Source organism: Coptis chinensis, chromosome 5 (assembly GCF_015680905.1).
Source record: "Coptis chinensis isolate HL-2020 chromosome 5, ASM1568090v1, whole genome shotgun sequence".
NCBI lineage: Eukaryota > Viridiplantae > Streptophyta > Magnoliopsida > Ranunculales > Ranunculaceae > Coptis > Coptis chinensis.
This window is the reverse complement of record NC_141460.1, coordinates 64,914,280-64,938,319: the sequence shown is the minus strand read 5'-3', so window position 1 is coordinate 64,938,319 and position 24,040 is coordinate 64,914,280. Positions and strand designations below refer to the sequence as shown.

Here is a 24,040-nt window from a genome sequence, read left to right as displayed (position 1 = left end):
AGTCTGGGTTTTAGACAATTGAATATAGTGATGTTTGAGATATTTATAGTTCAAATATTTACTCTGTAATTGTTTAGAAATTTAGATTGTGACACACCCTGCCTCTTCATCATACCTTTCACCATGCTTCGCACCATGCCGACCACATCTATAAAAGCCAATCCTAGAATTATGTTGGCTTGATTCCAGATCTTCCCACACAAACTGGATACGTAGATATCTTATCCAAAGAAGAGCAGCCATTAACAAATACTCAAAATCTTCCCCTCTCAATATAAACTAAACTCAATTCTAATTATATTTAGTGTGATATCAAATTATGTCCTAAATAGACTTATTTTGGTATTTACGCCTTATATGGATGAAACTAGTATGTTTCTACTTAAATTCATTTGTAACCAGAATTCATTCCTTACATTAGTTAGTTATGAATTTCAACCCAGAGGTATATTTAAATAATTAATTCTTCATGAATTCATGGTTTAAGTGAATAATAATTTTCTTCTTAATTACACTTACCGGTGTAGTAGTATGCAGTCTTGTCATTAATCAGGCACAGTCGTACATACCTTATTTCCCCTGATCCATTTTATTTGTATGAATTTGTTTACTTGCAGCAGAGATAACAGCACTCGCGTATAGACAAAGAATTAAAACGCGCAAATATGCAGATAGTAATTAGTTACATTATGATCAATTCAATGAGTTTAGCTGCAAGATTTTCTATCATTTCTCCAATAACTTAATCAAACAAGATATACATCTTACCAAATAGGTGATATATAATAGTACTCCTCCACAAGATGTACAAATTATAAAATTTACATATGAGGAAGTGAGCAAGAAAAAAAAACCTCTAAATGCAACATGCATTCCAAATGATAATGAGTGTTTGAGTTGCATTCTACAAACAACTACATACACACATTTTGATCGTTTAATAATTTTTGGGTGAACTAGTATTACCCCCCACTAGATGAGCCAATTAGAATTCCTCCCCCCCCCCCCCACTAGATGGGAAATTAGGGTCTCCTCCTAAATACACACAAAAAAATTTCGGTCAACCCACTTTGACTTTTTTTTTGTGTGTATTTAGGGGGGAGACCCTAATTTCTCATCTAGTGGGGGGGAAATCCTAATTGGCTCATCTAGTGGGGGGGGTAATACTAGTTAACCCATAACTTTTTAGTTAATTTAGCTTTTCTGGAGAATTTTGTTCTTCAACCTTATTTGTCACGCCCGCGGGTGAACTTGCCCCACTCGTCACATTCTTCTCAGCTTCCTTAATCAAATTCAAAATCTCATCTTTCTTTATTGCCAAAGCCTGCATCTTAGCATCAAGCTTTTCCAACTTAAGCTTGAGTTTTCCTGGATCGTTTTTATCTTCAGGATTCTTCTTCTTCTTTTCTTTTTTCCCACCACCTTCCTTATCCTCCTCACCCTCGACAACCTTGTCCTTCTTTTTCTTCTTTTCTTTAGATGTTTCCTCTTCTTTCTTTGCATGGTTGTCCACTTTATTTTCCATCTCAGCTGAAGCTTCATTCTTCTCTACTTTGGTCTCTCCCATTAAATTAGACTTAGTCACAGTTGTAGATCCTTCCTACTTAGATTCCTCCTACAATAAAAGTGAACCAAAATAATAATATAATTAATATTAAGTAGCTAGCTAGGTGCAGAGCAACATTACACTAATTACACTTCACATTTAATTGAGTTTCATAACAAAGGTGAAAATGTCTTTATATACCACTAGAAAATCACACAATCGAATTTTACGAAAATGATAACTATGTGTAAAACCACTTAGCGAGTTATCTCAATAACTAAGTAATGAAATTCAAAAAACGAGGAAAAACGTCATTTGCACTGATCTTGCCAACAAGTATGGGAGTTTCGAAGGCTTTGTTAGTAATTATCAAATTATGTTAACATACACGCCAAATCGCATGAGGGGCTTGAAATGCGCAAGGTGCATGTTGAAGGGACACATGTACTTAAGGCACGCCAACAAGTACAGGATTTTATTTGCATACAATGAATTTGACTATGTTTTTTTTTTTCGATAAACAATGAATTTGACTATGGGGAGTGCCAAGTGCTAGGTCATGTATAAGTCTCATTGTGGTATTGGCAAATCCCTAGAATTATTATTTAAAAAAAAAAAAAAAAAAAAAAAAAAAAAAAAAAAAAACAACTTTCTGAAGATGCCCAACATAACAACCAATTATGAGTAATAATCTGGTCCAAAAGTTGGGAAATAGGTAAAACCAGAACATGAACATTGAACAATTATAACTTTTTTTTATTTATAATAAATTATGTTAATCCTTCCAATAAAATGAGAAGCTTAAGGAAAACTAAATTGAATAACCATAGCCAACAAGATGCAAATGTAAATTGAAAAAGAAAAAAAGAATCAGTATGGGAAAAACCTGAAATCTCAAAATTATGCACTGCGGTCTATAAACATTCAAAATGATAAACATTTATAGGGAAACTACAGAAATTGGATCATTATCCATACAAATAGCAAGCTAATTTAACTGATGGTAAGGTGTCTAGTCTATAAACGAAAAACACGTTTTGCCCATGAGACCATTTCCCATCATTGACCAAAGTCTACCTGACCATCATATATATAATAACAAACTCCCAAGAGCACATGATCTCAAATACCCTCTACAAATATATCACTGATTTCAAGATAAACACGATATTTCTCTCTGGAATCTTCCATTAACAAAAAACCAAAACCAAACCCGGTTTCAAATTTCTTGAACCATAAGATTCGATAATAAACCCGAGAAACATTTTATCTTGCAAAAGAAGAAAATGTCCGCCGCCCAACAAAATAATAAAAATCAACGGCTAATAACACACATCTCTTAAAACCAATCTTTAATCCAACGGTCCAGATTCTTTTTAAATATTTAGGGTTTTTCATTTATAAAGCACAGTACTAGTCTCTTCTTTCTCTTTCAACAACACTTTTTTTACACACAAACACACTCATTTTTTTTCTCTAGTCTCAAAATGGTGAAGGGTCCTGGTCTTTACACTGATCTTGGAAAGAAAACTAGAGGTAATTTATTTATTTTAAAGTAAAAGTTACTTTTACTGTTTTGATAATAATCATTTTTTGTGTGTAGATCTTCTGTATAAGGATTTTCAGAGTGATAAGAAGGCTACCCTTACTACTGTTACTGCATCTGGACTTGTAAGTTTGTTTTTTTTTTTTTAATTTGTTTCAGGCATTTATTTAAACATGTTTGATATTATTTTATTTGAAATGGGAATGGTAATATATTGAGTTGTGGATTTGTTTCTACTGGTGTGAGTGATGAATAATGAGGGGAAAAACTATTTGTTTGAAGTTAGGGTTTAACCGAAAAGGCATGTATGATTAGAAATTTACTATAGTAATATGCTTTTTACCATGGTGAGCTGTGTGGCATTTTTGTTTTTTGTTGGAAAAATCTGTGTATGTTAGGGTAGTTTTTTTGTGCTACTGAATTTGAACCTAAAAGATAGGGGGTTGATATCTATGCCAAAGGCTTGTCTTTTTGAGATCTGCTGGTGTTTGTAGCAGACTCCTAGAGGTATATTAAAGCATTGAACAACTTCATGATTGTGTTTCTAGGATCTATGGAGGACTTGCAATGTATATTAACTATTTAACAACTTCCTCCCTCTCTGTCTCTAATATCATTTTACTCGAATAATGTTCTTCTGGTAATGATTATGCAAGCAACTGATATACATTCAGGAGTCGTGAAAACTCTTCAATTGACTTTTGAAAACACAATAATCACTCTACACCAGTTGCTGAGAATAATTTCTTTTGTAACCTGTATGGTATTTTTTTTTCTGCAGGCTATCACTACATCAGCTACCGTAAAAGGTGATCTTCTTTTGGCTGATCTGAATGCTAAGTTGGTAAACAAGAATGTCACTACTGATTTGAAAGTGGACACCAACTCCAGGGTAAGTTGTTTCTGTTGTATAATTTGTTATCCCTTTTTTGTTAGCATTTGGTCTTTGGGTGCAGTTATAATGTTGTATTGGCTAAGTTTGACTTGCAATGGTTAGTTTTAGTTGATAGTTTTATTCACTTTTTCCAGCTTACAACGACTATTACAGTTGATGAAGCAGCACCAGGTCTCAAGACAATTGTCAGCTTTGTTGCTCCCGACCAGAAGTCCGGCAAAGTGAGTGATCTTCTGCACCCTTTTAATTTTTATACTTCGTTCTTGACTTGATGATATGCATGACTATGTTCGGAGCAAACCTTGCCAACTGTATGTGGATGACTTCTTTTCCAATGGCTATTTATTTCGAGATTTAGATGTTTATTGGAGATATGATGGAGGCCTTAGCACCTATATCATGTGATATATATTTAGTTATATGCTTACAATATTGCAGCATATTTACTAGTTTTTCCACCATATTTATGTTTTAAGCTAGTTTGCTCTTGATTATCTTCAATTTGTATGTACTCTATGCTTTTGGCTTTGGATGGAGGAACATGTAAAGATTACATTTTTTGTGATTTACATGGACACGCCATATTTTAAATACAACCACGTATCCAACGCTGATGCATTTCACGGACACATTGTAAATGATATACTTAGGGGTGTTTCACAGTTAAGCAAACCACACCCAAACCGAGAAGTACTGCAAACCGATCTGGATGAGACGGCAAATTTCAGTTTTGATCGGTTGGTTTCTCAAATCCATTTGATTTCAAATAGAAAACGTCAAATCAAAGAAGAAAGTCGAGAGAAAGATGATTTTTATTGCTCATCTTTCTTTCTTACTTATTCTTAGATTTTAACACTCAAATTCCAACTTAACCCAAAGAACAATGCATATTTCTTCAAGACAAATAAGAAATCAATCCAAATTTCTTTGATGTGTGCTTGATGTTATTTTTGTGAGTGGGTGAGTGAGAACTTGGATGGGTGTTCTCTTAGAGAGGGAGAGATTTGGATTGAGATGTGAGAATAAATGAGGAGAAAGTAGTTGGGGGAGGGAGGAGTTAAGACGGCTGAGAATGAGAAATGGAGAATGTAGGGATTTCATTTGTGTTTTATTCCAAGATCTGACGGACAAGGCATATTCTTGGCATCTAATCTAATGGTAAAAACTTGAGTATTTATCAAGCCCTAACTGAAGAGTGGTTTGGGTTGGGGAGGATCAAATGTCCAATCTTACCCCTGCATAATATGTCTAAATTCCGTTTGAAACTGGGGGCGGGTGGCTGTTCTAACCCTTTTTAATATGTTAGGTTAGTAATTGCTCTGGTGGCTTGCACCAAGAAAACCAAGTCATATGAGGGAGGAGTTAAGACGGCTGAGAATGAGAAATGGAGAATGTAGGGATTTCATTTGTGTTTTATTCCAAGATCTGACGGACAAGGCATATTCTTGGCATCTAATCTAATGGTAAAAACTTGAGTATTTATCAAGCCCTAACTGAAGAGTGGTTTGGGTTGGGGAGGATCAAATGTCCAGTCTTACCCCTGCATAATGTCTAAATTCTGTTTGAAACTGGGGGGGTGGCTGTTCTAACCCTTTTTAATATGTTAGGTTAGTAATTGCTCTGGTGGCTTGCACCAAGAAAACCAAGTCATATGAGTTTTGATGCCATATTTATGTAATTTTGCATATGGAGATTTATGCGATTTCTTTTTCTTTTTCGTTCTGTAATAAAACTACAGTTACGTTAGTTATAATTCCCCTTGGATTGGCAATAATTGAACGATTGTTTAGAACTTTAGTTATCACATCTATTATTCTCATAATATTTTGTCAGTCTTGATTGTCGATTATCCTGTGTATACATTTTGTTTGACTCTGCGAATTTTCTATATGGAATTTCTGGTGGCTGTTTTCAACAGGTGGAACTCCAGTACCAGCATGACTACGCAGGAATAAGCACAAGCGTTGGATTGACCGCAAATCCCATTCTGAACTTCTCAGGTGTTATAGGAACAAATGTTCTTGCAGTTGGCACTGATATCTCCTTTGATACTGCCGCTCGAAACCTCACAAAGTGCAATACTGGATTGACTTTTTCCAACAGCGACTTAATTGCTGCTCTTACTCTGTAAGAAGTGTCTTTGATTCTATATTCGATTTTAAATTTTGAGTTCATTCGAGCTAATGTTATTTTGTGGAGTGTGCTGATATAATGGTTTTTACTGATTATTCAGGAATAACAAGGGTGAGACCCTGACTGCGTCCTACTATCATGTGCTTAGTCCCTTGACCAGTACTGCAGTAGGTGGTGAGCTTGCTCATAGTTTCTCAACTAATGAGAACACCCTCACATTTGGTACACAGCACGCATTGGACCCCTTGACCATGGTGAAAGCACGGGTTGACAACTATGGTAAGTTGAGTGGCATCATACAGCATGAATGGCGGCCAAAGTCTCTTGTTACCGTTTCTGGAGAAGTTGACACTAGGGCGATTGAGAAGAGCGCTAAGGTTGGGTTGGCCCTAGCTCTCAAACCCTAGATGAGTAAAATCTTTTCATTGAAAGTGGGTATGAGTAGTAAATAGCTTGTTTGGGATTAGTTCGAAAGTTGGGTTTTGATGAAAATGGTAGTGGCGGAAATAAGTTAGGTTGTAAGACCAATTTTATGATAGTAGCTTTCTTTGGGATTTATTTGTTCGGTGCTGTGGTCATGGGATTGTAGAAATAATTTAGCTGGCGTCAAACCAGTTATTTTCTATTTCACCTCAGTTTTTTGAAGGATTTTTGTTTGCTTTGCTGTGAGTTTCAAGTTTGATTGTTTTCTTATTTCTATCGATGCTACATCCTGCCAATTTAACAGTAAATTTTTTGCTCACTGTTTGGATGGGACGGGAGGGGTGGGTGGTGGTGGTTTTACTTGATTGCTCTATCTCTTTGGCTGGGGACAAGGTGATTTGTTTGTTTGAGACAGTATACAATACAAATCTGAGCTGTCTCATGTGAACGTCATTTTATTGGGAGACTGTTCTTATGCCAATTCAACCCATAGTAGCAGACGTAGGTGGTTGTTGCGGGTGTGTCGTAAGAGTTTCATTGGAAGGAAACACATCTTATATGAGACACTTCATACAAATCTCTAGCGTCTCTTGCCTTAGAACTGTGGAAATACATCTTATGTGAGACACTTCATACCAAGGCCCAAAATATCGTCGATATATCTGATATATCGTTGATATATATTGTTTTTTTAGTACACCGATATAGATATATTTGATATATTTCAATCGAATATTGAATTTTTTTTTTTTATATATATCGTAATTTCTGATATAATGATATATATTGAGTGATATATCCGATATATTTAATATAAATTGTTGATTTTGATCGATATTGTTGATTTTGACCAAATATTATTGACTTTAACTGATATATTAATGATATTTTTTATATAATCAATGATATTTTTGATATATCGACATACAAAACAAAATTTTGACTGATTAATAAAAAAATAGATATCTCTAATATTTTTGATATATATTGGTTTTTTGGTATATCGAAATATTAACTGAATTATCACTTACAATTTATAAGAATGATGAAACTAAAGATGAGAAAATGAAGAATGAATTATACTGGAAACTCAGTTTTATTAAGGTGTAACAACTAACAATGGGGGTTACAATTTCCTCACTTTCTCTCTCTCTCATTCTTTACAAATGGTTTTGTGTAATGATTTTGGAATGACTCCTCTCTCTTTCAACTCTTGCCGCGTGTCCATCTTCTTCCTCCTTTATGCACAAACTTATTTAACATTTCATGATATACTGTCATATTTTAGGTTGGAATATCGGTATGACGATATTTGCCCACGACATCACCCCTCTCAAAATGTTCAAATTTTCATCTCGAAAAATTTGAATGTTTCGAGAAACATAAAAAATATCACCACAAAGCTATATTCAAAACTCAAACGGTTACAACTGTGGACAACTTAGTTGCCTCGAAATCACAAACGCCTTATTTTTATCTCTCTCTCTCTTTACTTGTTCGAACTTATAAAACCTTGTTTCATCTTCTCTTTCCTCACTTCTACACAAAAAACATCTAACCCCACCACCATTATCATCTCTAGAAAAGTTCCATCTTGTCTGTACTCGCTGTTACTTTCAAAGAATTTCTTTGCACAATATCAGGTTAGTACTACAAAATAGCTTACTTCGCCTTCTTTTTTATCCAGATTATTCTACTTAAGGTTTAGGTTTTGAATGCTTGTAAATTACATGCGTATCCTTATACTAATTAGATTCTTAATTACAATCTTTGACAGTATGGCTAGGAGAAAAACTTGTGTTAACTTTATACGTACTCTCTCGAAACAATCCCGACTTCGACGTCAAGAACGTATGCGTTTGAGACACACTTCTTTACCTCGAACCCCGACATTATCCTCTCGAGACTTCGACACGTGCCTAGTAAATAACATATTATATACTTATACTAGATACAGCGATAGTAGCTCCGATATAGGATATACTTTTAATAAAAAAATTATTGTTTCTAGTGATACCACCATGTCGAATGAAAGTGTTGAATCTGCAACTCGAATCAACTCGTCATCTTCAGTCTCTTCATCTCAAAGAACTGAGACTAATGAAACAACATGGCACGCTTCGTATCTGGCTGATGGCTTACCCTACCATCCTTTTGAAACTGTGGATTCGGATACCGATCGGGAAATTATAGACGATCATAGCATGTGGAGTGGTGGTTTGGACCCCTGCTTTCTTGAAAGACCTAACTTGCATATAGTTAGAGCTGCCTACCAAATACTCGAATCTATCCAACTTCGACACTACGTTGGCAATAAAAAAGGAACTCAATGTCAAAGTGGCGAACTCAAAACTACCATTATCACTGTTGGGCAATTGGCTGCCGGCTTGCGTCTTCCCTTATTGAAGCTTGATCGAGAAATATTGAACTACCTGGCCATCTCCCCTGGCCAAGGCATAGGCAACTTCTGGCGATTGTTGTATATTTGTAACTTCTATAATTCTCATCTTGAACCTGATGTCCGGCCCTCTAAAAGAATTTGTCTCATTGATATCCAAAAACATTATACCTTTCTTGAACGTATCGAGAAAAATAAACATGGTATCAAAGAGCCCAGTGGTTATTTTTATCCCAAAAAACGAATGCACCGTGCTGGCATTATAAGGAAAAATCGAGATAGTGAGTTCATATGGCCATTATTCCCTATCATTGTATTTGGGCAGTGGGAATCATCTGAATCAATAGCAGTTCCATCTTTGGCACATCCTGTATTTAACCTTAATGGTACGTTATCTTTCAACATCCCCTACCTCCTTTATCTCAAGGCTTTTATCTGACTGGTCTATTATTGCGAGTTTGTTTCAGTTCCTAAACCAACTTCGATGAAAAGTCTCAGGGAATCCACTAGAGTAACAGATCTTCTAAAAGGCAATGACAAATAAGTCAATGTTCGAACTGGCGCTGATAAGTATGGCAACCCAAAATTGACTGTCGAGCTTCCCGATATCGCCAATTACATCGCTCCTTTGTACTTCCTAAAAAGTTTCATTCTTCGAGGTCAAGATTCCTTACCTTCCAAGTCTGATATACCCTACAACACTACTCCATGTCCTTTACAGCCTTGCTCTTCTGAACAACTGTTCAGAACAAACTTCGATTCTATTAAATTACCCATTAATACTCCTCGATGTTATTTTGAATATATTGTTAATGGTTTTAAAATAACTGAAGATCTTTTTCCTCAAATCAAAAAAGAGATTCCCGATTCTATAATTATCCTCTTTTGAACGATGTATTTGATCAACATTGCTTATTTTTCACAGATATGGCATCTCGTATTTCTCATGCTCCACTCAAAACCTCGAAGATGCTCGACAGATTTATGAGCAAGAAAAAACCAACAGATGGTAGTTCATCCCAAGCTCCTACTTCCTCCCGAGATCAGAATATCGACCCAGTACATCATTCGAAAAAAAGAAAAGAACATTGCCAAACTACAGCACCACCAGCCTCAAAACCAAACAAACCTGCCAAGAGTACCGACATTACCCCTACCACTATACCCTCCAAGCCTTTAACTCATCCGTCCACCACCAAGCCTATTTTTTTTTACTCCTCTTCGTCCACTAGCGACTTTGAAGTTAAACTTGTTCTTCGAGATCATACCTCTGTTAAAAAAAAATGCCTCTTTATTATCTAACTGGGTCTCGGGAAACTCTTGTTTGAATACTATCCTTCCTCTCTGGTCGGGCAATGACCCGAAATCACCACCGAAGAAATTTGACTTCTCTTGAGAAAGTAAGTTTCTAATCCTCTCCTTGATATGGCTAGGTTAAAATTGTCGCGTATAGGGAAGAAATTCAAGAAATTCAACAACTGAAAAAGGACAAAAACAGTCTTAAACGCTCTCTTGCGAAAGAAAAAGATCATGCTGCCGAGACAAAGAGATACTTTGATGAAGTCACTGAGCTACATCAGAAACTGAACACCTCTTTTCAGGTTATGGAAAAAGAACTTGCTCAAACCAAAATCTCCCTCGCTACTGAAAGATCTGAACGGGCAGCTGAAAAGAATGACCTGGAAACTGAACTGGATAAAGCACATTCCCAAGTAATTGACTATGCTTCATGAATGGAATATTGTGTGGAAACCATGAAAAGTTTCAGGCAATTTCTTCCTGCCGATATCATCAAAGATAAATGTTTGGATTCTGATAACGAGAGCGAGTTGCCTCCGATACTGGTGCTGGTGATGCTGGAAATGATGTTGTGGATTCCATCCCTCCTACAAATGAGGCTGCCGAGACGGAGATATCTACTCCACCTTTTAATCCTAACTCCCTCCTTAGCACTCCTAAAATATCTTGGACGATCCAGATATCCACGCTAGTCTCAATAGACTTCTGGAATCAGACAAGTTCAGCGCCCAACCTACCGAGACTTGAACCCACTTCTAATCTTTATGTCTTACAAAGTTGAATGAATGTAATATTTGATACAATGATCCATTTGTCTTTTTCCTCTGATCTTGATGAGAAATTTTGAATGTCAATACTGGCTTAAGCTGCTTTTGTAACTTTTTAACATTCCTTTTAAACTGTGGAAAATATACCTTTTTGCTTTCTATAGACTCATTTTGTATGCAACACTTGTGATATTTATCATCCTTAAATAGGAAAATAAACTCATTTTCTATACCCTTCTTAAATAAGTATGAAAACAAAACATCGATATTTATATAACATTTATATTGATTTTAAAACGAGTTTCGATACCACTCCCACTAAAAGTAGTATCGATACTTATCATATACTTAAATTTTTAAAAACGAGTTTCGATACCACTCCCACTAAAAGTAGTATCGATACTATCATATACTTAAATTTTAAAACGAGTTTCGATACCACTCCCACTAAAAGTAGTATCGATACTTATTATATACTTAAATTTTAAAACCAAGTTTCAATACCACTCCCACTAAAAGTAGTATCGATACTTATCATATACTTAAATTTTAAAAACGAGTTTCGATACCACTCCCACTAAAAGTAGTATCGATACTTATCATATACTTAATTTTTTTAAAAAAACGAGTTTCGATACCACTCCCACTAAAAGTAGTATCGATACTACCATATATTTAAATTTTAAAACCGAGTTTCGATACCACTCCCACTAAAAGTAGTATCGATACTTATCATATACTTAAATTTTAAAAACGAGTTTCTATACCACTCCCACTAAAAGCAGTATCGATACTTATCATATACTTAAATTTTAAAAACGAGTTTCTATACCACTCCCACTAAAAGTAGTATCGATACTTATCATATACTTAAATTTTAAAAACGAGTTTCGATACCACTTCCACTAAAAGTAGTATCGATACTTAATATATAATATTATTCTTTGACATGCATTTATTATAGCCAATAAATATTCTGTTGACCCACAAAGTACAAGCTCAAAAATCCATACTGACTGTACTAAACCACAAACATCCTTCAAACCTCTGACTGTCCTATGCACATACAACGAAGAAAAACAACTTTTTCGTACATCTTCCTCGTTTTCATGCCCACCTGCCATTAGTACTTCACTTTTTCTTATCAAATCATCATTTAACAAACTTTTTCATCTTACTATTTCTTCTATAAAACGCTTTACAAACCTTGCATTTTAACATATATCTTTCAACCTCTTTACTAATTTTCATACAGAAAAAACCATGACTTCCAACTCTCTCTTCCTTATTATTCTGGTTATTACTATGGTTTTACCCGATCATTCTGATCACTCTCCCCCAGAACGCTGGTCTGATTGCAACATCACTGATCTTTCTGATGATGAAGAGCATTCCGAAAAAGAATCCAAAGACAGAAAAGAAGACAAAGAAGAAAGCAAATAAGAAGAAACTGAAGAGGAAGAAAATGAAAATGAATATAGCGATGAATGGTTGGGAGATCCACATTGTAATGACTACGCCAAAGATAACAAAGATGATGATGAAGACATTACCAGCATTTATTCTGGTGAAGATGATGGTGAAGATGGTGATGACAAAGATGAAGATGAAGATGAAGATGATAATGACGATGAATATAATGATTAGCCTTGTTTCCTATATTTTTATCATTTATTTCTACCTGTAATAGGCTGCCTTGCCTACCCTTGTTCCCTTTCTAATGAAATATTATTGCACTATTTCTGATACTATCTTCCTTAATTATTAATACCCGCTTCTGCTTTCGTCATAAAAAAAATGACGTCGATGTTCGACATTCGACATCGAAATTTTATTTAAATATTACTCATAAAACATACCTTACTTCCACCGTATTCTGGTATCGATCACTCATCATCACATATTCCATATTTTCTACGCTCGCATTGAAGTCCAAAACTGGATTTTATTGACCTGAACTCGCATTGCTTCCAAGAACAGGATTTTATTGACATGGTATCGAGATGAGGATCTACAGATCACCAGGATTTTTTGACCCGAAATTGACACTTCTATCAAGAACTGGATTTTATTGACCTGAACTCGCATTGTTGCCAAGAACAGTATTTTATTGACCTAGTATCGAGATGAGGATCTGCAGACTACCAGGATTTTTTGACCCGAACTTGACATTTCTGTCAAGAAATGGATTTTATTGACCTAAACTCGCATTGCTGCCAAAAATAGGATTTTATTGACCTGATATCGAGATGAGGATCTACATACCACCAGGATTGTTTGACCCGAACTTGACATTTTTGTCAAGAACTGGATTTTATTGACCTGAACTCGCATTTATGCCAAGAACAGAATTTTATTGACCTGGTATTGAGATGAAGATCTACAAATCACTAGGCTTTTGCTTGACCTATTATCAATCATATACTTGTATAGATACGAATATTTGTTATACATGCATAACTATTGCTTTTGAGAATGATAATATCTTTATTAAATGTATAATCTTGATAACAAAAAATTACATCATGAAACTTGAAATATTCTTTATTGATAAAATGCTTTCAAATTGCTTACATTTTGAGGCTTTAGTAATATTACACCTTCAGCTATTTGTAAGTAATACGCTCCATTGATTCCAACCTTCTGAATGATATAAGGCCCATCCCAACTTGCTGCTAGTTTGTTAGCCGCTTTTTCTTTAGTTGCTTGAGTGACCACTTTCAATACCAAGTCACCTTCCTGAAAATGTCTTTCCTTTACTTTCTTGTCGAAAGCTTTTTTAAGCTGCCTATGATAGGTGTCGAGCTTTAGTCTTGCTTGATCTCTTGTTTCCTCGAGATTAAGAACTTCTGAAGCCATTCTTTCATTATTCTGACCATTCTTTATCATCTTTGTTCTGGATGTTGATATCACCATTTCTGATGGAGTTACCGCCTCCATACCATAAGCCAGAGTAAAAGGTGATTCACCCGTGGTTGTTCGATGTGTTGTTCTATAAGCCCATAAAATACTATTTAACTCATCCACCCAAAGACCTTTCTTGTCTTCTAATTTTTTCTTGATATTATCCATAATAGTCTTATTTGTTGCCTCTGCCTGCCCGTTACCTTGAGCATAGTATGGCGCCAATGTGAAGTGCTTAACCTTGTAAGATTCTAAAAAAGTTTTCACTTTCCCTCCTTCGAACTGTGGACCATTATCTGATATAATAGCATAAGGCAAACCATATCGACATATAAGTAGTTCAAACAGGAAATTTATAACATCCTTTTCTTTGATATGCTGCAGAGCTATGGCCTTTACCCATTTTGTAAAATAATCTGTGACTGCCAATATGAACCTTATTTTACCCCTCCCTCGTGTAAGTGGACCAACAATATCCATTCTCCATAGAGCAAAATGCCATGGGTTTGAAACACAATGTAATACTTCAGCAGGAACATGTATGGCTTTCCCATGAATTTGGCACTATATACACTTTTTCGCATATCGAAGATAGTCCCTTCGCATTTGAAGCCAAAAATATCCCTGTCTTATGATTTTATTGGCTAATCATCTACCAACTGAATGGTTTCCACATTCCCCTTCGTGAAACTCAGCAATTATGAGCTGTGCTTCCCCATATGATACGCATTTCAAATGTGGACCTCTAGGATTCTTTCGATAGAACTCATTATCAATCAATATATACCTTTAGGCGCCAGATTTGATTCTTCTGGCCTCATTTTTGTCCTCCACTATTTTCCCGCCAGCCAAATATGAAGTATATGGTTCCATCCATGACGCCCCAGTGTATCAATCTCTATCGGTCACAAAGCTTCTTAGTCCCATTAGAAAAGAACTATGGAATGTAGGAGCTGCGCACCTAATGGCACAGATTTGGAAAACTAGGAACCACATCCTATTCGATGAGAAGAAGATGAGTATTATTCTCATTAAGTATGAAGTGATCAAAGGAGTTCAAGCTGCAGGTTTGGTTGCTACTAGGCACATGTTTAATTCAGTGGAAGAGTTGGAAGTTCTCCACTCTCTTCAAATCAGAGGCATCTCTAAGCCACCGCGCTGCCCAAAAGAAGTCTTATGGAAGCTCCCCCAACCGGGCACAGTCAAAGCCAATACTGATGGCTCATCTAGGGGAAACCCAGGAAATGGGGGTGATGGGATTATATTTCGCGATCACCATTGTCAAGTTCTGGGGGTCATGGCTTCTAGGCTAGGAGTTACCACCAATTTCGATGCTGAATGTGAAGCAATTGTTATGGCAGTGGAGACAGCAGCAGCAAAATGTTGGAGAAGACTATGGATTGAAGCAGATTCACAACCTGCCATCCTAGCATTCAGCAAGAGGAACATTCCGTGGGCTGTTAATGCAAGATGGCTACGAGCAACTCAAAAGATGGATTCTTGGAAACTCTCTCATATCTATCGTGAAGCTAATTTTGGAGCTAATGTGGCATCAAAGAAGGGCTCATCTATGCAAAGAGGAACATCCTTTTGAGCTGCACCAAGCCAGACTACATCAGATGCTTAGAAAATCCTCATAGAATCTATTACCGGTTTTAATTAGCTATGGTCATGTATCACCCTAAGTTTTAAGCTCTTATATCTTCTGTAACTATATTATTATATTAATAAAATATCCTTACTTGTGTGCAAAAAAATATCAATCTCCATAACTGCTAATCCTTCAATGTCGATGCTCGGCTTCTCTTGGACGCCGATATGCAGAGTACGACCCTCCGTGTTTTCCAGCATTGCTGCCACATATGCTAAAGCATCCGCATGTCGATTTTCATTCCTATTGAGATGCTGCAGTCTTATTTTACTGAAATTCTTCAACTTAGACTTTATAAAATTCAAGTAATCGGCCATGTTTTCACATTTTGCTGAGTATCCTCCATTAATCTGGCTGACCACGAGCATCGAGACACTAAAAATCGATAACTCCTTTATATTGAGATATTTAGCTATCTCAAGACCAGCTATCAAAGCCTCATATTCAGCCTCATTATTTGATGCATGGAAACCCAATGTTATTGCAGTCTCGAGTCTTTGATTTTCAGGAGTAACCAACACTACTCCTATGCCACACCCCTTTCCTCCAGAAGATCCATCGACAAATAGTCTCCAACCATTTGCTCCAGCCCATGGATCGTCTGTATCAACAACATCATCAGGCTCTTGAGGCATTGCGAATTCTTCTTCTTCCATACCCCAACTAGCATCTTCATATGGAAAATCAGCCAGGAAATCGGCTAACACCTGACTCTTTTCCGATATGCGGTTTCAATACTCGACTCCAAATTCATTTATTAGTACCGACCACTTAGACATCCTTCCTGATTTAGCAGTTTTTTCTAGAGTCTGCTTTAGCGGTAGGTTCGTCATTACTATCACCGAATGTGCTTGAAAATAAGGCTTTAATCTTTGAGAGGAGAATAACAATGCCAAGGCATACTTTTCTATCATCGAATATCGAGTCTCGGCCTTGAGCATTGTTTTACTTTGAAAATACACTGGTCTTTCCATACCATTTTCCACCTTCACGAGGATAGAGCTTATCGCAAATTCCGATACAACCAAATAAAGAAGCAAATTTTCTCCCTCATCTGACTTTGTTAGTGTTGGCATTTCTTGCAAATATTTCTTTAATTCACAAAATGCATCTTCACACTCCTCATTCCAACAGAACTTGACATTCTTTTTAAGCAATTTAAAAAGTGGCTTACAGCGATCAGACGTTCTGGAAATGAATCTATTGAGCTCCGTTATTCTTCCCGTCAGCCTTTGTATTTACTTTCGAGTTGTAGGTGATGACATTTGTTGAAGCACTCGTATTTGATCAGGATTAGCATCGATACCTCGCTTCATAACGATATAACCCAAAAATTTCCCATAACTGACCCCGAAGGTACACTTTCCAGGGTTCAACTTCATATTAAACTCCCTCAATATGATGAACACCGTATCGGGGTCCTTTATATGATCACCAGCTTTCATAGATTTGATGACCATGTCATCAATATAGACCTCAACAATACGCTTGATGAGTTTTTTAAACATTTTTTCCACTAGCCTTTGATACGTGGCTCCCGCATTCTTCAACCCAAATGGCATTCTGACAAAGCAATATATACCTCCATTAACCATGAAAGCCATTTTCAATTGATCTATTACCGCCATTAGAATCTGAAAATATCCTGAATATCCATCACAAAAACTGATCAACTCAAAACTTGCCGTTCTGTCGACCAATTCATCAATTCTGGGCATGGGATAATGGTCCTTTGGACACTTCTTATTCACATCAATAAAATCGACACATATTCAAACTCGACCATCCTTATTAGGTACTACCACTATATTTGCTACCCATTCAGATTGCTCAACTTCTTTAATGATGTCATTATCTACCATTTTTTGTATCTCTGCTTGCACCGCTTCTTCGTACATTGGTCTCACCTTTCTATGCTTTTGATGCACTGGCTTTGCATCTTCTTCCATATTTAACTTGTGCGAACATATTTCTGGATCGATACCGGTGAGATCCGACATCGACCATGCAAAAACATCTTGATTCTCTTCCAAAAATACTATCAACTCATTTCTTATATCTACAGCCATTTTTGTGCCTATGAACGTATTACGCTCACCTTTTCCTTTATCGATATTAATCTTGTCCACCGTTTCTATGATTTTCCTCTCCCATGGTGGTTCCTCATGCTTATTCATCTCCTGAGTGAACTTTACCTGCTCCTGTATTTGTATGTTAGTATCGGCAGGCAAAGTTTGCTGTAACTGCTAAGCAGAATTTTCCAAGACGCCCCCGGTATCTTAGCTTTTCCCCTCGATCATCATTCCCTTTACTGTAATGAAATTACACTTTTCTAATTCTGATTGATCTCCCCTAATCTCGTGCAATCCATATACAGTTGGGAATCGAGTACCTGATAAAATGTACTAGGTACAGCCCTCATTTTATGTATCCATTTCCTTCCCAATATCACATTGTGATCAGATTGGTGCTTGATGACCACGAACTTCATCATTACCGTTTGAGGCCCTGCTCGAACTGGCAATTTTATCTCCCCAGCAAGTTTTGTAGAAGTTCCATTAAAACCATATAAATTGAACTTTGGTGGCTTTAAATGTGTCTCGTCGAGACCAACTCCTTTGAAAGCTTTCCAAAATCAAATATTAACTGAACTTCCACAATCTACTAATATCTTTTGTACATCATAACCCGAAATATGCAGAGTGATCAGTAATGCATTATCATGTGGCAACATTACCTTAGACAAATCCTCTGGTACGAACATGATTGCTCCTGGAATGTTATAAGATATCAATTGTTAACTTACTGGCACTGGCTCGATATTAACCTCGAGCACCTCTTTAACCGTCGAGATCTTCTTTATCTTATCTAGAACAATCTTTTTCTGAGGAATTTCTCCCTTGTAAATCATGTTTATTACGCCCAATGGCTTTTCTCTGATAGTTGCTGTTTCTGCAGGCCTGACATCGGCACGAAATTCTCTTAGTTTCCCATCTTTCATAAGCCTGTCTATCTCCTTTAATAACTGGAGACACTTATTTGTCTCGTGGTTCTCAATCTTGTGGAATTGACAATATGGCTTTCCTTTCATTTCTCTAAGAGTGTATTTCGGCCATACCACAAAATCTTCCTTTGATATTCGCTGCAAAATATCTTCTGCCGTGGAATTTATAGCTATGAAATTACTAGGATCAAGCTCCTCCTTCAGTGTTCTGTCATATTTCTTTCGCTGCTGAGGCTGATTATCTCAACTTGTATACTGCTCCTGAGGCCTTTTGTTATCTGACCTCGATGAGTCTCGATTTTCATATCGATCATTACTATCCTTCTCTTTTTTCCCAGTGTCTGTGACTTGCAACACCGCCTACACCGTGGCGGTTCTTAATCCTTCTTCTACTATGATATCTCTATCCACCTTATCATACAACTCTTGCAAAGTTTTTACTTCTTTCCTCAACAAATACTTATGCATATAAGAACCTGGGATTACCCCTGCTTGAAAAGTTATGACTACTGTTATCTCTGACTCATCCAATCTTTCCACCGCCTGTGTTTCAGCCTTGAATCTTGTTAGAAAATCTTTTAATGACTCTTTCTTTGCTTGCTTCAACTGGAATAAAGCTGACACTTGCTTTGGCTTCACCCTCTGATGACCATAATTAGTCAGGAACCTTTCTTCAATCTCTCTGAAACATGAAATGGATCCTTCTGGAATTGTGCAAAACCACTTTAATGTTTTTCCTTTCAAGCTTGATGAAAATGACCGACATAAGACAGTATCCCAATATTCGGTGCCCTGATATATCGAGAACTGATGTCGATAACTAAACAGATGGTCCATGGGGTCCGTAGCTCCTTCATATTGGCTTAATTTTGGATTCTTGAACTTCGAAGGTAACGATGCCCTCTCTATCTCCTTTCTTAATGGGTTTCTACCAACATCATCTGCCATCTTTCTTATCGATGCCGAGACCTTTTCCAACAACTGACTTCCTAACTGATTTTGCATCATTTCTTGCACCATCTCCTTCGTGACTAAGGCTTTATTTTCTTCTTCATTCACCTCTTTCGGAGTTGTTCTCGCTACAGATTGTGCTTCCTCGATATGACTCCTTTTCCTTTCCTCGAGATGGCTCTTTCTCACTATTGGAGTTCATGAACTCGACTCCTCATCATCCTTCTCATACATAGCGTCTTCAGCACGCTTCTCCTTCTCTTCCCTTATCAATTTATTCTCAGCCATTAACATCTAGTTCTTCTTTTCTAATTCATTCATCCTTTTCAACAAATCTTTTAATAAAGACACTTCTTTCTCTTGCAATTCTTCTGCTTCTTCTATCATCCTATTTGTTGATCTTCGAGTTCTTCGCTCCTCATTCCTAGATATAGCCTAAGAAGTGCTTCCCTCATTCACCATCATTGCCTTACTTGCTGTAGCACGCTTTGGAGGCATCTTGATTACTCTTTCTACCCAACCTTCAATTAATGGATTCAACTAAAGAAAAAGAAAATGAAAAAATCACACTCTCGATCTTTGTCTTTGATCCCCACAGACGGCGCCAATGTAGTGATCAGATCAATCACTTATGATTTATAAGAATGATGAAACTAAAGATGAGAAAATGAAGAATGAATTATACTGGAAACTCAGTTTTATTAAGGTGTAACAATGGCGGTTACAATTTCCTCATTTTCTCTCTCTGCTCTCGTTCTTTACAAATGGTTTTGTGTAATGATTTTGGAATGACTATATCTCTCTTTCTAGTCTATTTATAGTGCTTTCAGAACACCTTTGATCAATCAACTCTTGCCGCGTGTCCATCTTCTTCCTCCTTCCTTTTTCTCACCTTCTACCTGTAATGCACAAACTTATTTAACATTTCGTGATATATCGTCATATTTCAGGTTGGAATATCGGTATGATGATATTTGCCCACGACACTCACTCCGAACAAATACATACAAGAGGATTCAAGACATTCCTCATTTAATTCATAGGTTTTCGAATGGACGCCCATATGAATATGGAGGGATATTTTTGAATGATGCAATCCATTGATTAGGGACGGTATCTAACTCTTTGCGAATTGTTTCATTTGATACTGCGAAGGAGGACTACAAAGAGGTACCAAAGCCTGACTTCGACATAACATTCTCGTTAAGCATAGAGTTGGAGGTTTTGGAAGGTTGCCTTTGCATATGCCGGAATTGAAGTACCGTGGTAAGAGAAGTATCTGTTTTGAGGTAATACAGATGAAGGAATATGGCTTCAAGGAATCATGGACTAAATGTCTAAATTGTTCACCATAAAAGAACCTGGAGATTTCTGTAATCCACTATGTATTACCAACAATGGGAACCTTCTACTGCAGCGGAATATTCAACATTTAGTTTTGTACGATCCCAAACATGAACGGTTCTTACGACGAGAAACAAGATTTTCCAAATCTTTTTCACATTCAGACTTACGTTAGTGGGACAAGTGCAAATACCTATGTGGAACAAGTGCGAAGGAAAAGTGGAGCATAATACGAGTAACAGTTAATCATCTATTCGTCTTTGCTACAATATAATGTTACTTTTATTCTGTACCATTCAAGGTGTTAGTGTGTTTTAACTGTTAAGCCATAGCTATAAAGGTAATTACAACTAATACATTCCTAATTAGTATAGGAAGAATAATACAATATGCTCACTAATATAGAAACACAATCTATGGCTTAACATTAACAGCTTATATATACCTACCAAAGTTACCAAAATTGATCTGAATGATTTTACATGAATCGTCTGTTTATACTTAACAAAAAGCTCGTTAATGCATTGAATATACGCAGAATGTTACTCTGCGATCTGCCTGCATTCATCAAGTACGTGCTCGTCCACATGCTTGTTGTGTCATGACTCACAACCTAGTTCCCTGTGGTGCTGATGTTAATGTTGATGGTTTTCATATTTAATTCCAGATTTCTCGCAAGCGCTGTTATATTGGTTGTCTTTACGGTCACTTTTTATTTGCCATCTACTTTGCCTTGCCATCGTTCATTCGTTCGTGATACTATATTTCTCATACCGCATTTTAGAATATAGGTTGGTTAGAGAGATGATTGCCTGATGTCTGCTCAAACTTGAGAGATTTTGCTCACAAATAACAATCTTGTGGCTTTTTGGTGGATGAGTAACTTTTTTTGCATGCTATACGACCAAACTTCTGCATATCCTTGTTGCAATTTCTTGTGCACGTAAGATCACATGGTATAATTTAATGTTATGATGTCGTTAGTGTCGTGGGCAAATATTGTCAATTCGATATTTCGGCGGTTATTATCGATATTTTGTATTACAATTGTTATGTTGCAGGAAAGCGGGAAAAGGAAGGAGGAAGGAGAGGATGGACACATGTCAAGAGGGGATTGGTCCAAGCTATTCTAAAAGAACTATAAATAGACTAGCAAGAAAAAGATTAATTCATGGGAGATCATTACAACAAAATGGAAAACTGAGAGTAAGAGAGAGAAAAAGAGAGAATACTGTAACCGATATTATTACTCAAGAACAAATATTATTTCAACTCGATTTCAATCTTGATCTTTCATCTTAGCAATTCATTACTGTTAATAGTGATCAATTTCTTAGAGCACTACATTGGCGCCGTCTGGGTTCAAAGACAAAGATCGCGACTGTGATTTCTCGTTGTCTTTTTCTTTGGTTGAATCCATTAATTGAAGTTTTTGGTTAGAAAGAGTAATCAGAATGCCTCCAAAGCGTGCTACAGCAAATAAGGAAATGATAGTTAATGAGGGAAGCACTTCTCAGGCTATATCTAAGAATGAGGAGAGAAGAACTCGAAGATCCACTAGTAGGATGATAGAAGAAGCAGAGGAGATACAAGAGAAAGAAGTGTCATTGAAAGATTTGTTGAGAAGGATGAATGATTTAGAAAAGTAGAATCAGATGTTAATGGCTGAGAATAAACTAATAAGGGAAGAGAAGGAGAAGCGTGTGTCAAGACGCTTAGGTATGAGAAAGGGTGATGAAGAATCGAAGTTCGGGGAACCCAATAGTGCGAAAAAAAAGTTATTTAGAGGAGGAGAGAAGAAGGAGTCATATTGGAGAAGTACAATTGGTGGCAAGAACAACACCGACAGTAGCCCAAGAGGAAGAAGGAAAAGTACTAGTTACAAAGGAAATGGTGCAAGAAATGATGTCGAAGCAGTTAGGGGATCAGTTGTTAGAAAAAGTATTAGCATCGATAAGGAAGCTAGCAGATGATGTCGGCAGAAATCCATTAAATAAAGAGATATAGAGGGCTTCATTACCTCCGAAGTTTAAGAATCCAAAATTAAGCCAATATGAAGGAGCTACGGATCCAATGGACCATCTTTTTAGTTACCGACATCAGTTTTCAATATATCAGGATACTGAATATTGGGATATTGTACTATGTCGATCTTTTTCGTCAAGCTTAAAGGGCAAAGCTTTAAAGTGGTTCTGTACAATTCCAGAGGGGTCAATCTGAAGCTTTAGAGAAATTGAAGAAAGGTTCCTAACTAATTACGGTCACCAGAGGGTGAAACCTAAGCAGGTGTCGGCTTTGTTTCAGTTAAAGCAAGCAAAGAAAGAATCTATGAAGGATTTCTTAACAAGGTTCAAGGCTGAGACACAGTCGGTAGAAAGGTTAGATGAATCGGAAATGACGGCTGTCATAGCGTTTCAAGCAGGATTAATGCCAGGATCTTTTATGCATAAGTATTTACTGAGAAAACAGGTTAAAACATTGCAAGAGTTGTATGACAAGGTCGATAAAGATATATTAGTAGAAGAGGGGTTGAGAACTGCCAATGCGCAGGCAGTTTTACAAGTAACCGATGCGGGGGAAAAAAGGATAATAAGGATCGCCATGAAGGACGAGATTCTTCGAGATCAGAGAATAAGAGACCTCAAGACAATTACTCTAATCGAGATAATCAGCCACAGCAGAGACGGAAATATGATAAGACTTTGAGAGAGGAACTCGATCCTAGTAACTTTATAGCTCTGAATTCTACCCCAGAAAATATTTTGCGAAGAATAGAAAAGGAAGATTTTGTTGTGTGGCCGAAATACACTCTAAGAGAAATAAAGGGGAATCCGTATTGTCAGTTTCACAAGGTCGAGAACCATGAGACAAATAGATGTCTCCAGTTAGTTAAGGAAATAGATAGGCTAATGAAAGATGGAAAGTTGAGGGAGTTTCGGGCAGATATCAGACCAGCAGAGACGACAATGATATGAGAGAAGCCTTTGGGGGGTAATAAACATGATTTATCGGGGGGAAATTCCTCAGAAAAAGATTGTTCGAGATAAGATAAGGAAGATCTCAATGGTCAAAGAAGTGCTCGAGGTCAATATCGAGCTAGTACCAGTGAGCCAGCAACTGATATCGGCTAGTGTTCCAGGGGCAATCATGTTCATACCGAAAGATTTGTCCAAAGGTAA

The 24,040-nt window shown here is 36.7% G+C and overlaps 2 protein-coding genes across 2 annotated transcripts; one reads left to right on the top strand and one right to left on the bottom strand.

The window, feature by feature from the left end:
• The first annotated feature begins 2,781 nt into the window (after positions 1–2,781).
• On the top strand, positions 2,782–6,782 carry LOC147498356 (mitochondrial outer membrane protein porin of 34 kDa-like). The gene is made up of 6 exons (XM_086560370.1): positions 2,782–3,082; positions 3,150–3,217; positions 3,874–3,984; positions 4,122–4,208; positions 5,906–6,114; positions 6,221–6,782. Exons 1-6 carry the CDS (start codon positions 3,034–3,036, stop codon positions 6,525–6,527), a joined length of 831 nt encoding a protein of 276 aa, XP_086416496.1. The 5' UTR covers positions 2,782–3,033; the 3' UTR covers positions 6,528–6,782.
• A 12,144-nt stretch (positions 6,783–18,926) lies between these two features.
• Positions 18,927–19,514, bottom strand: LOC147498355 (uncharacterized). The gene has a single exon (XM_086563217.1). The coding sequence runs from the start codon at positions 19,512–19,514 to the stop codon at positions 18,927–18,929; it is 588 nt and encodes a 195-aa protein (XP_086419343.1).
• Positions 19,515–24,040: the final 4,526 nt, after the last annotated feature.

Bases quoted from the DNA above. Each gene is read 5' to 3' on its own strand.
- LOC147498356 (XM_086560370.1), top strand. From the start codon at position 3,034: ATGGTGAAGGGTCCTGGTCTTTACACTGATCTTGGAAAGAAAACTAGA. The intron at 3,985-4,121 runs GTAAGTTGTTTC...CACTTTTTCCAG, and splicing joins AAGTGGACACCAACTCCAGG to CTTACAACGACTATTACAGT. The intron at 6,115-6,220 runs GTAAGAAGTGTC...CTGATTATTCAG, and splicing joins TTAATTGCTGCTCTTACTCT to GAATAACAAGGGTGAGACCC.
- LOC147498355 (XM_086563217.1), bottom strand. From the start codon at position 19,514: ATGGCAGATGATGTTGGTAGAAACCCATTAAGAAAGGAGATAGAGAGG.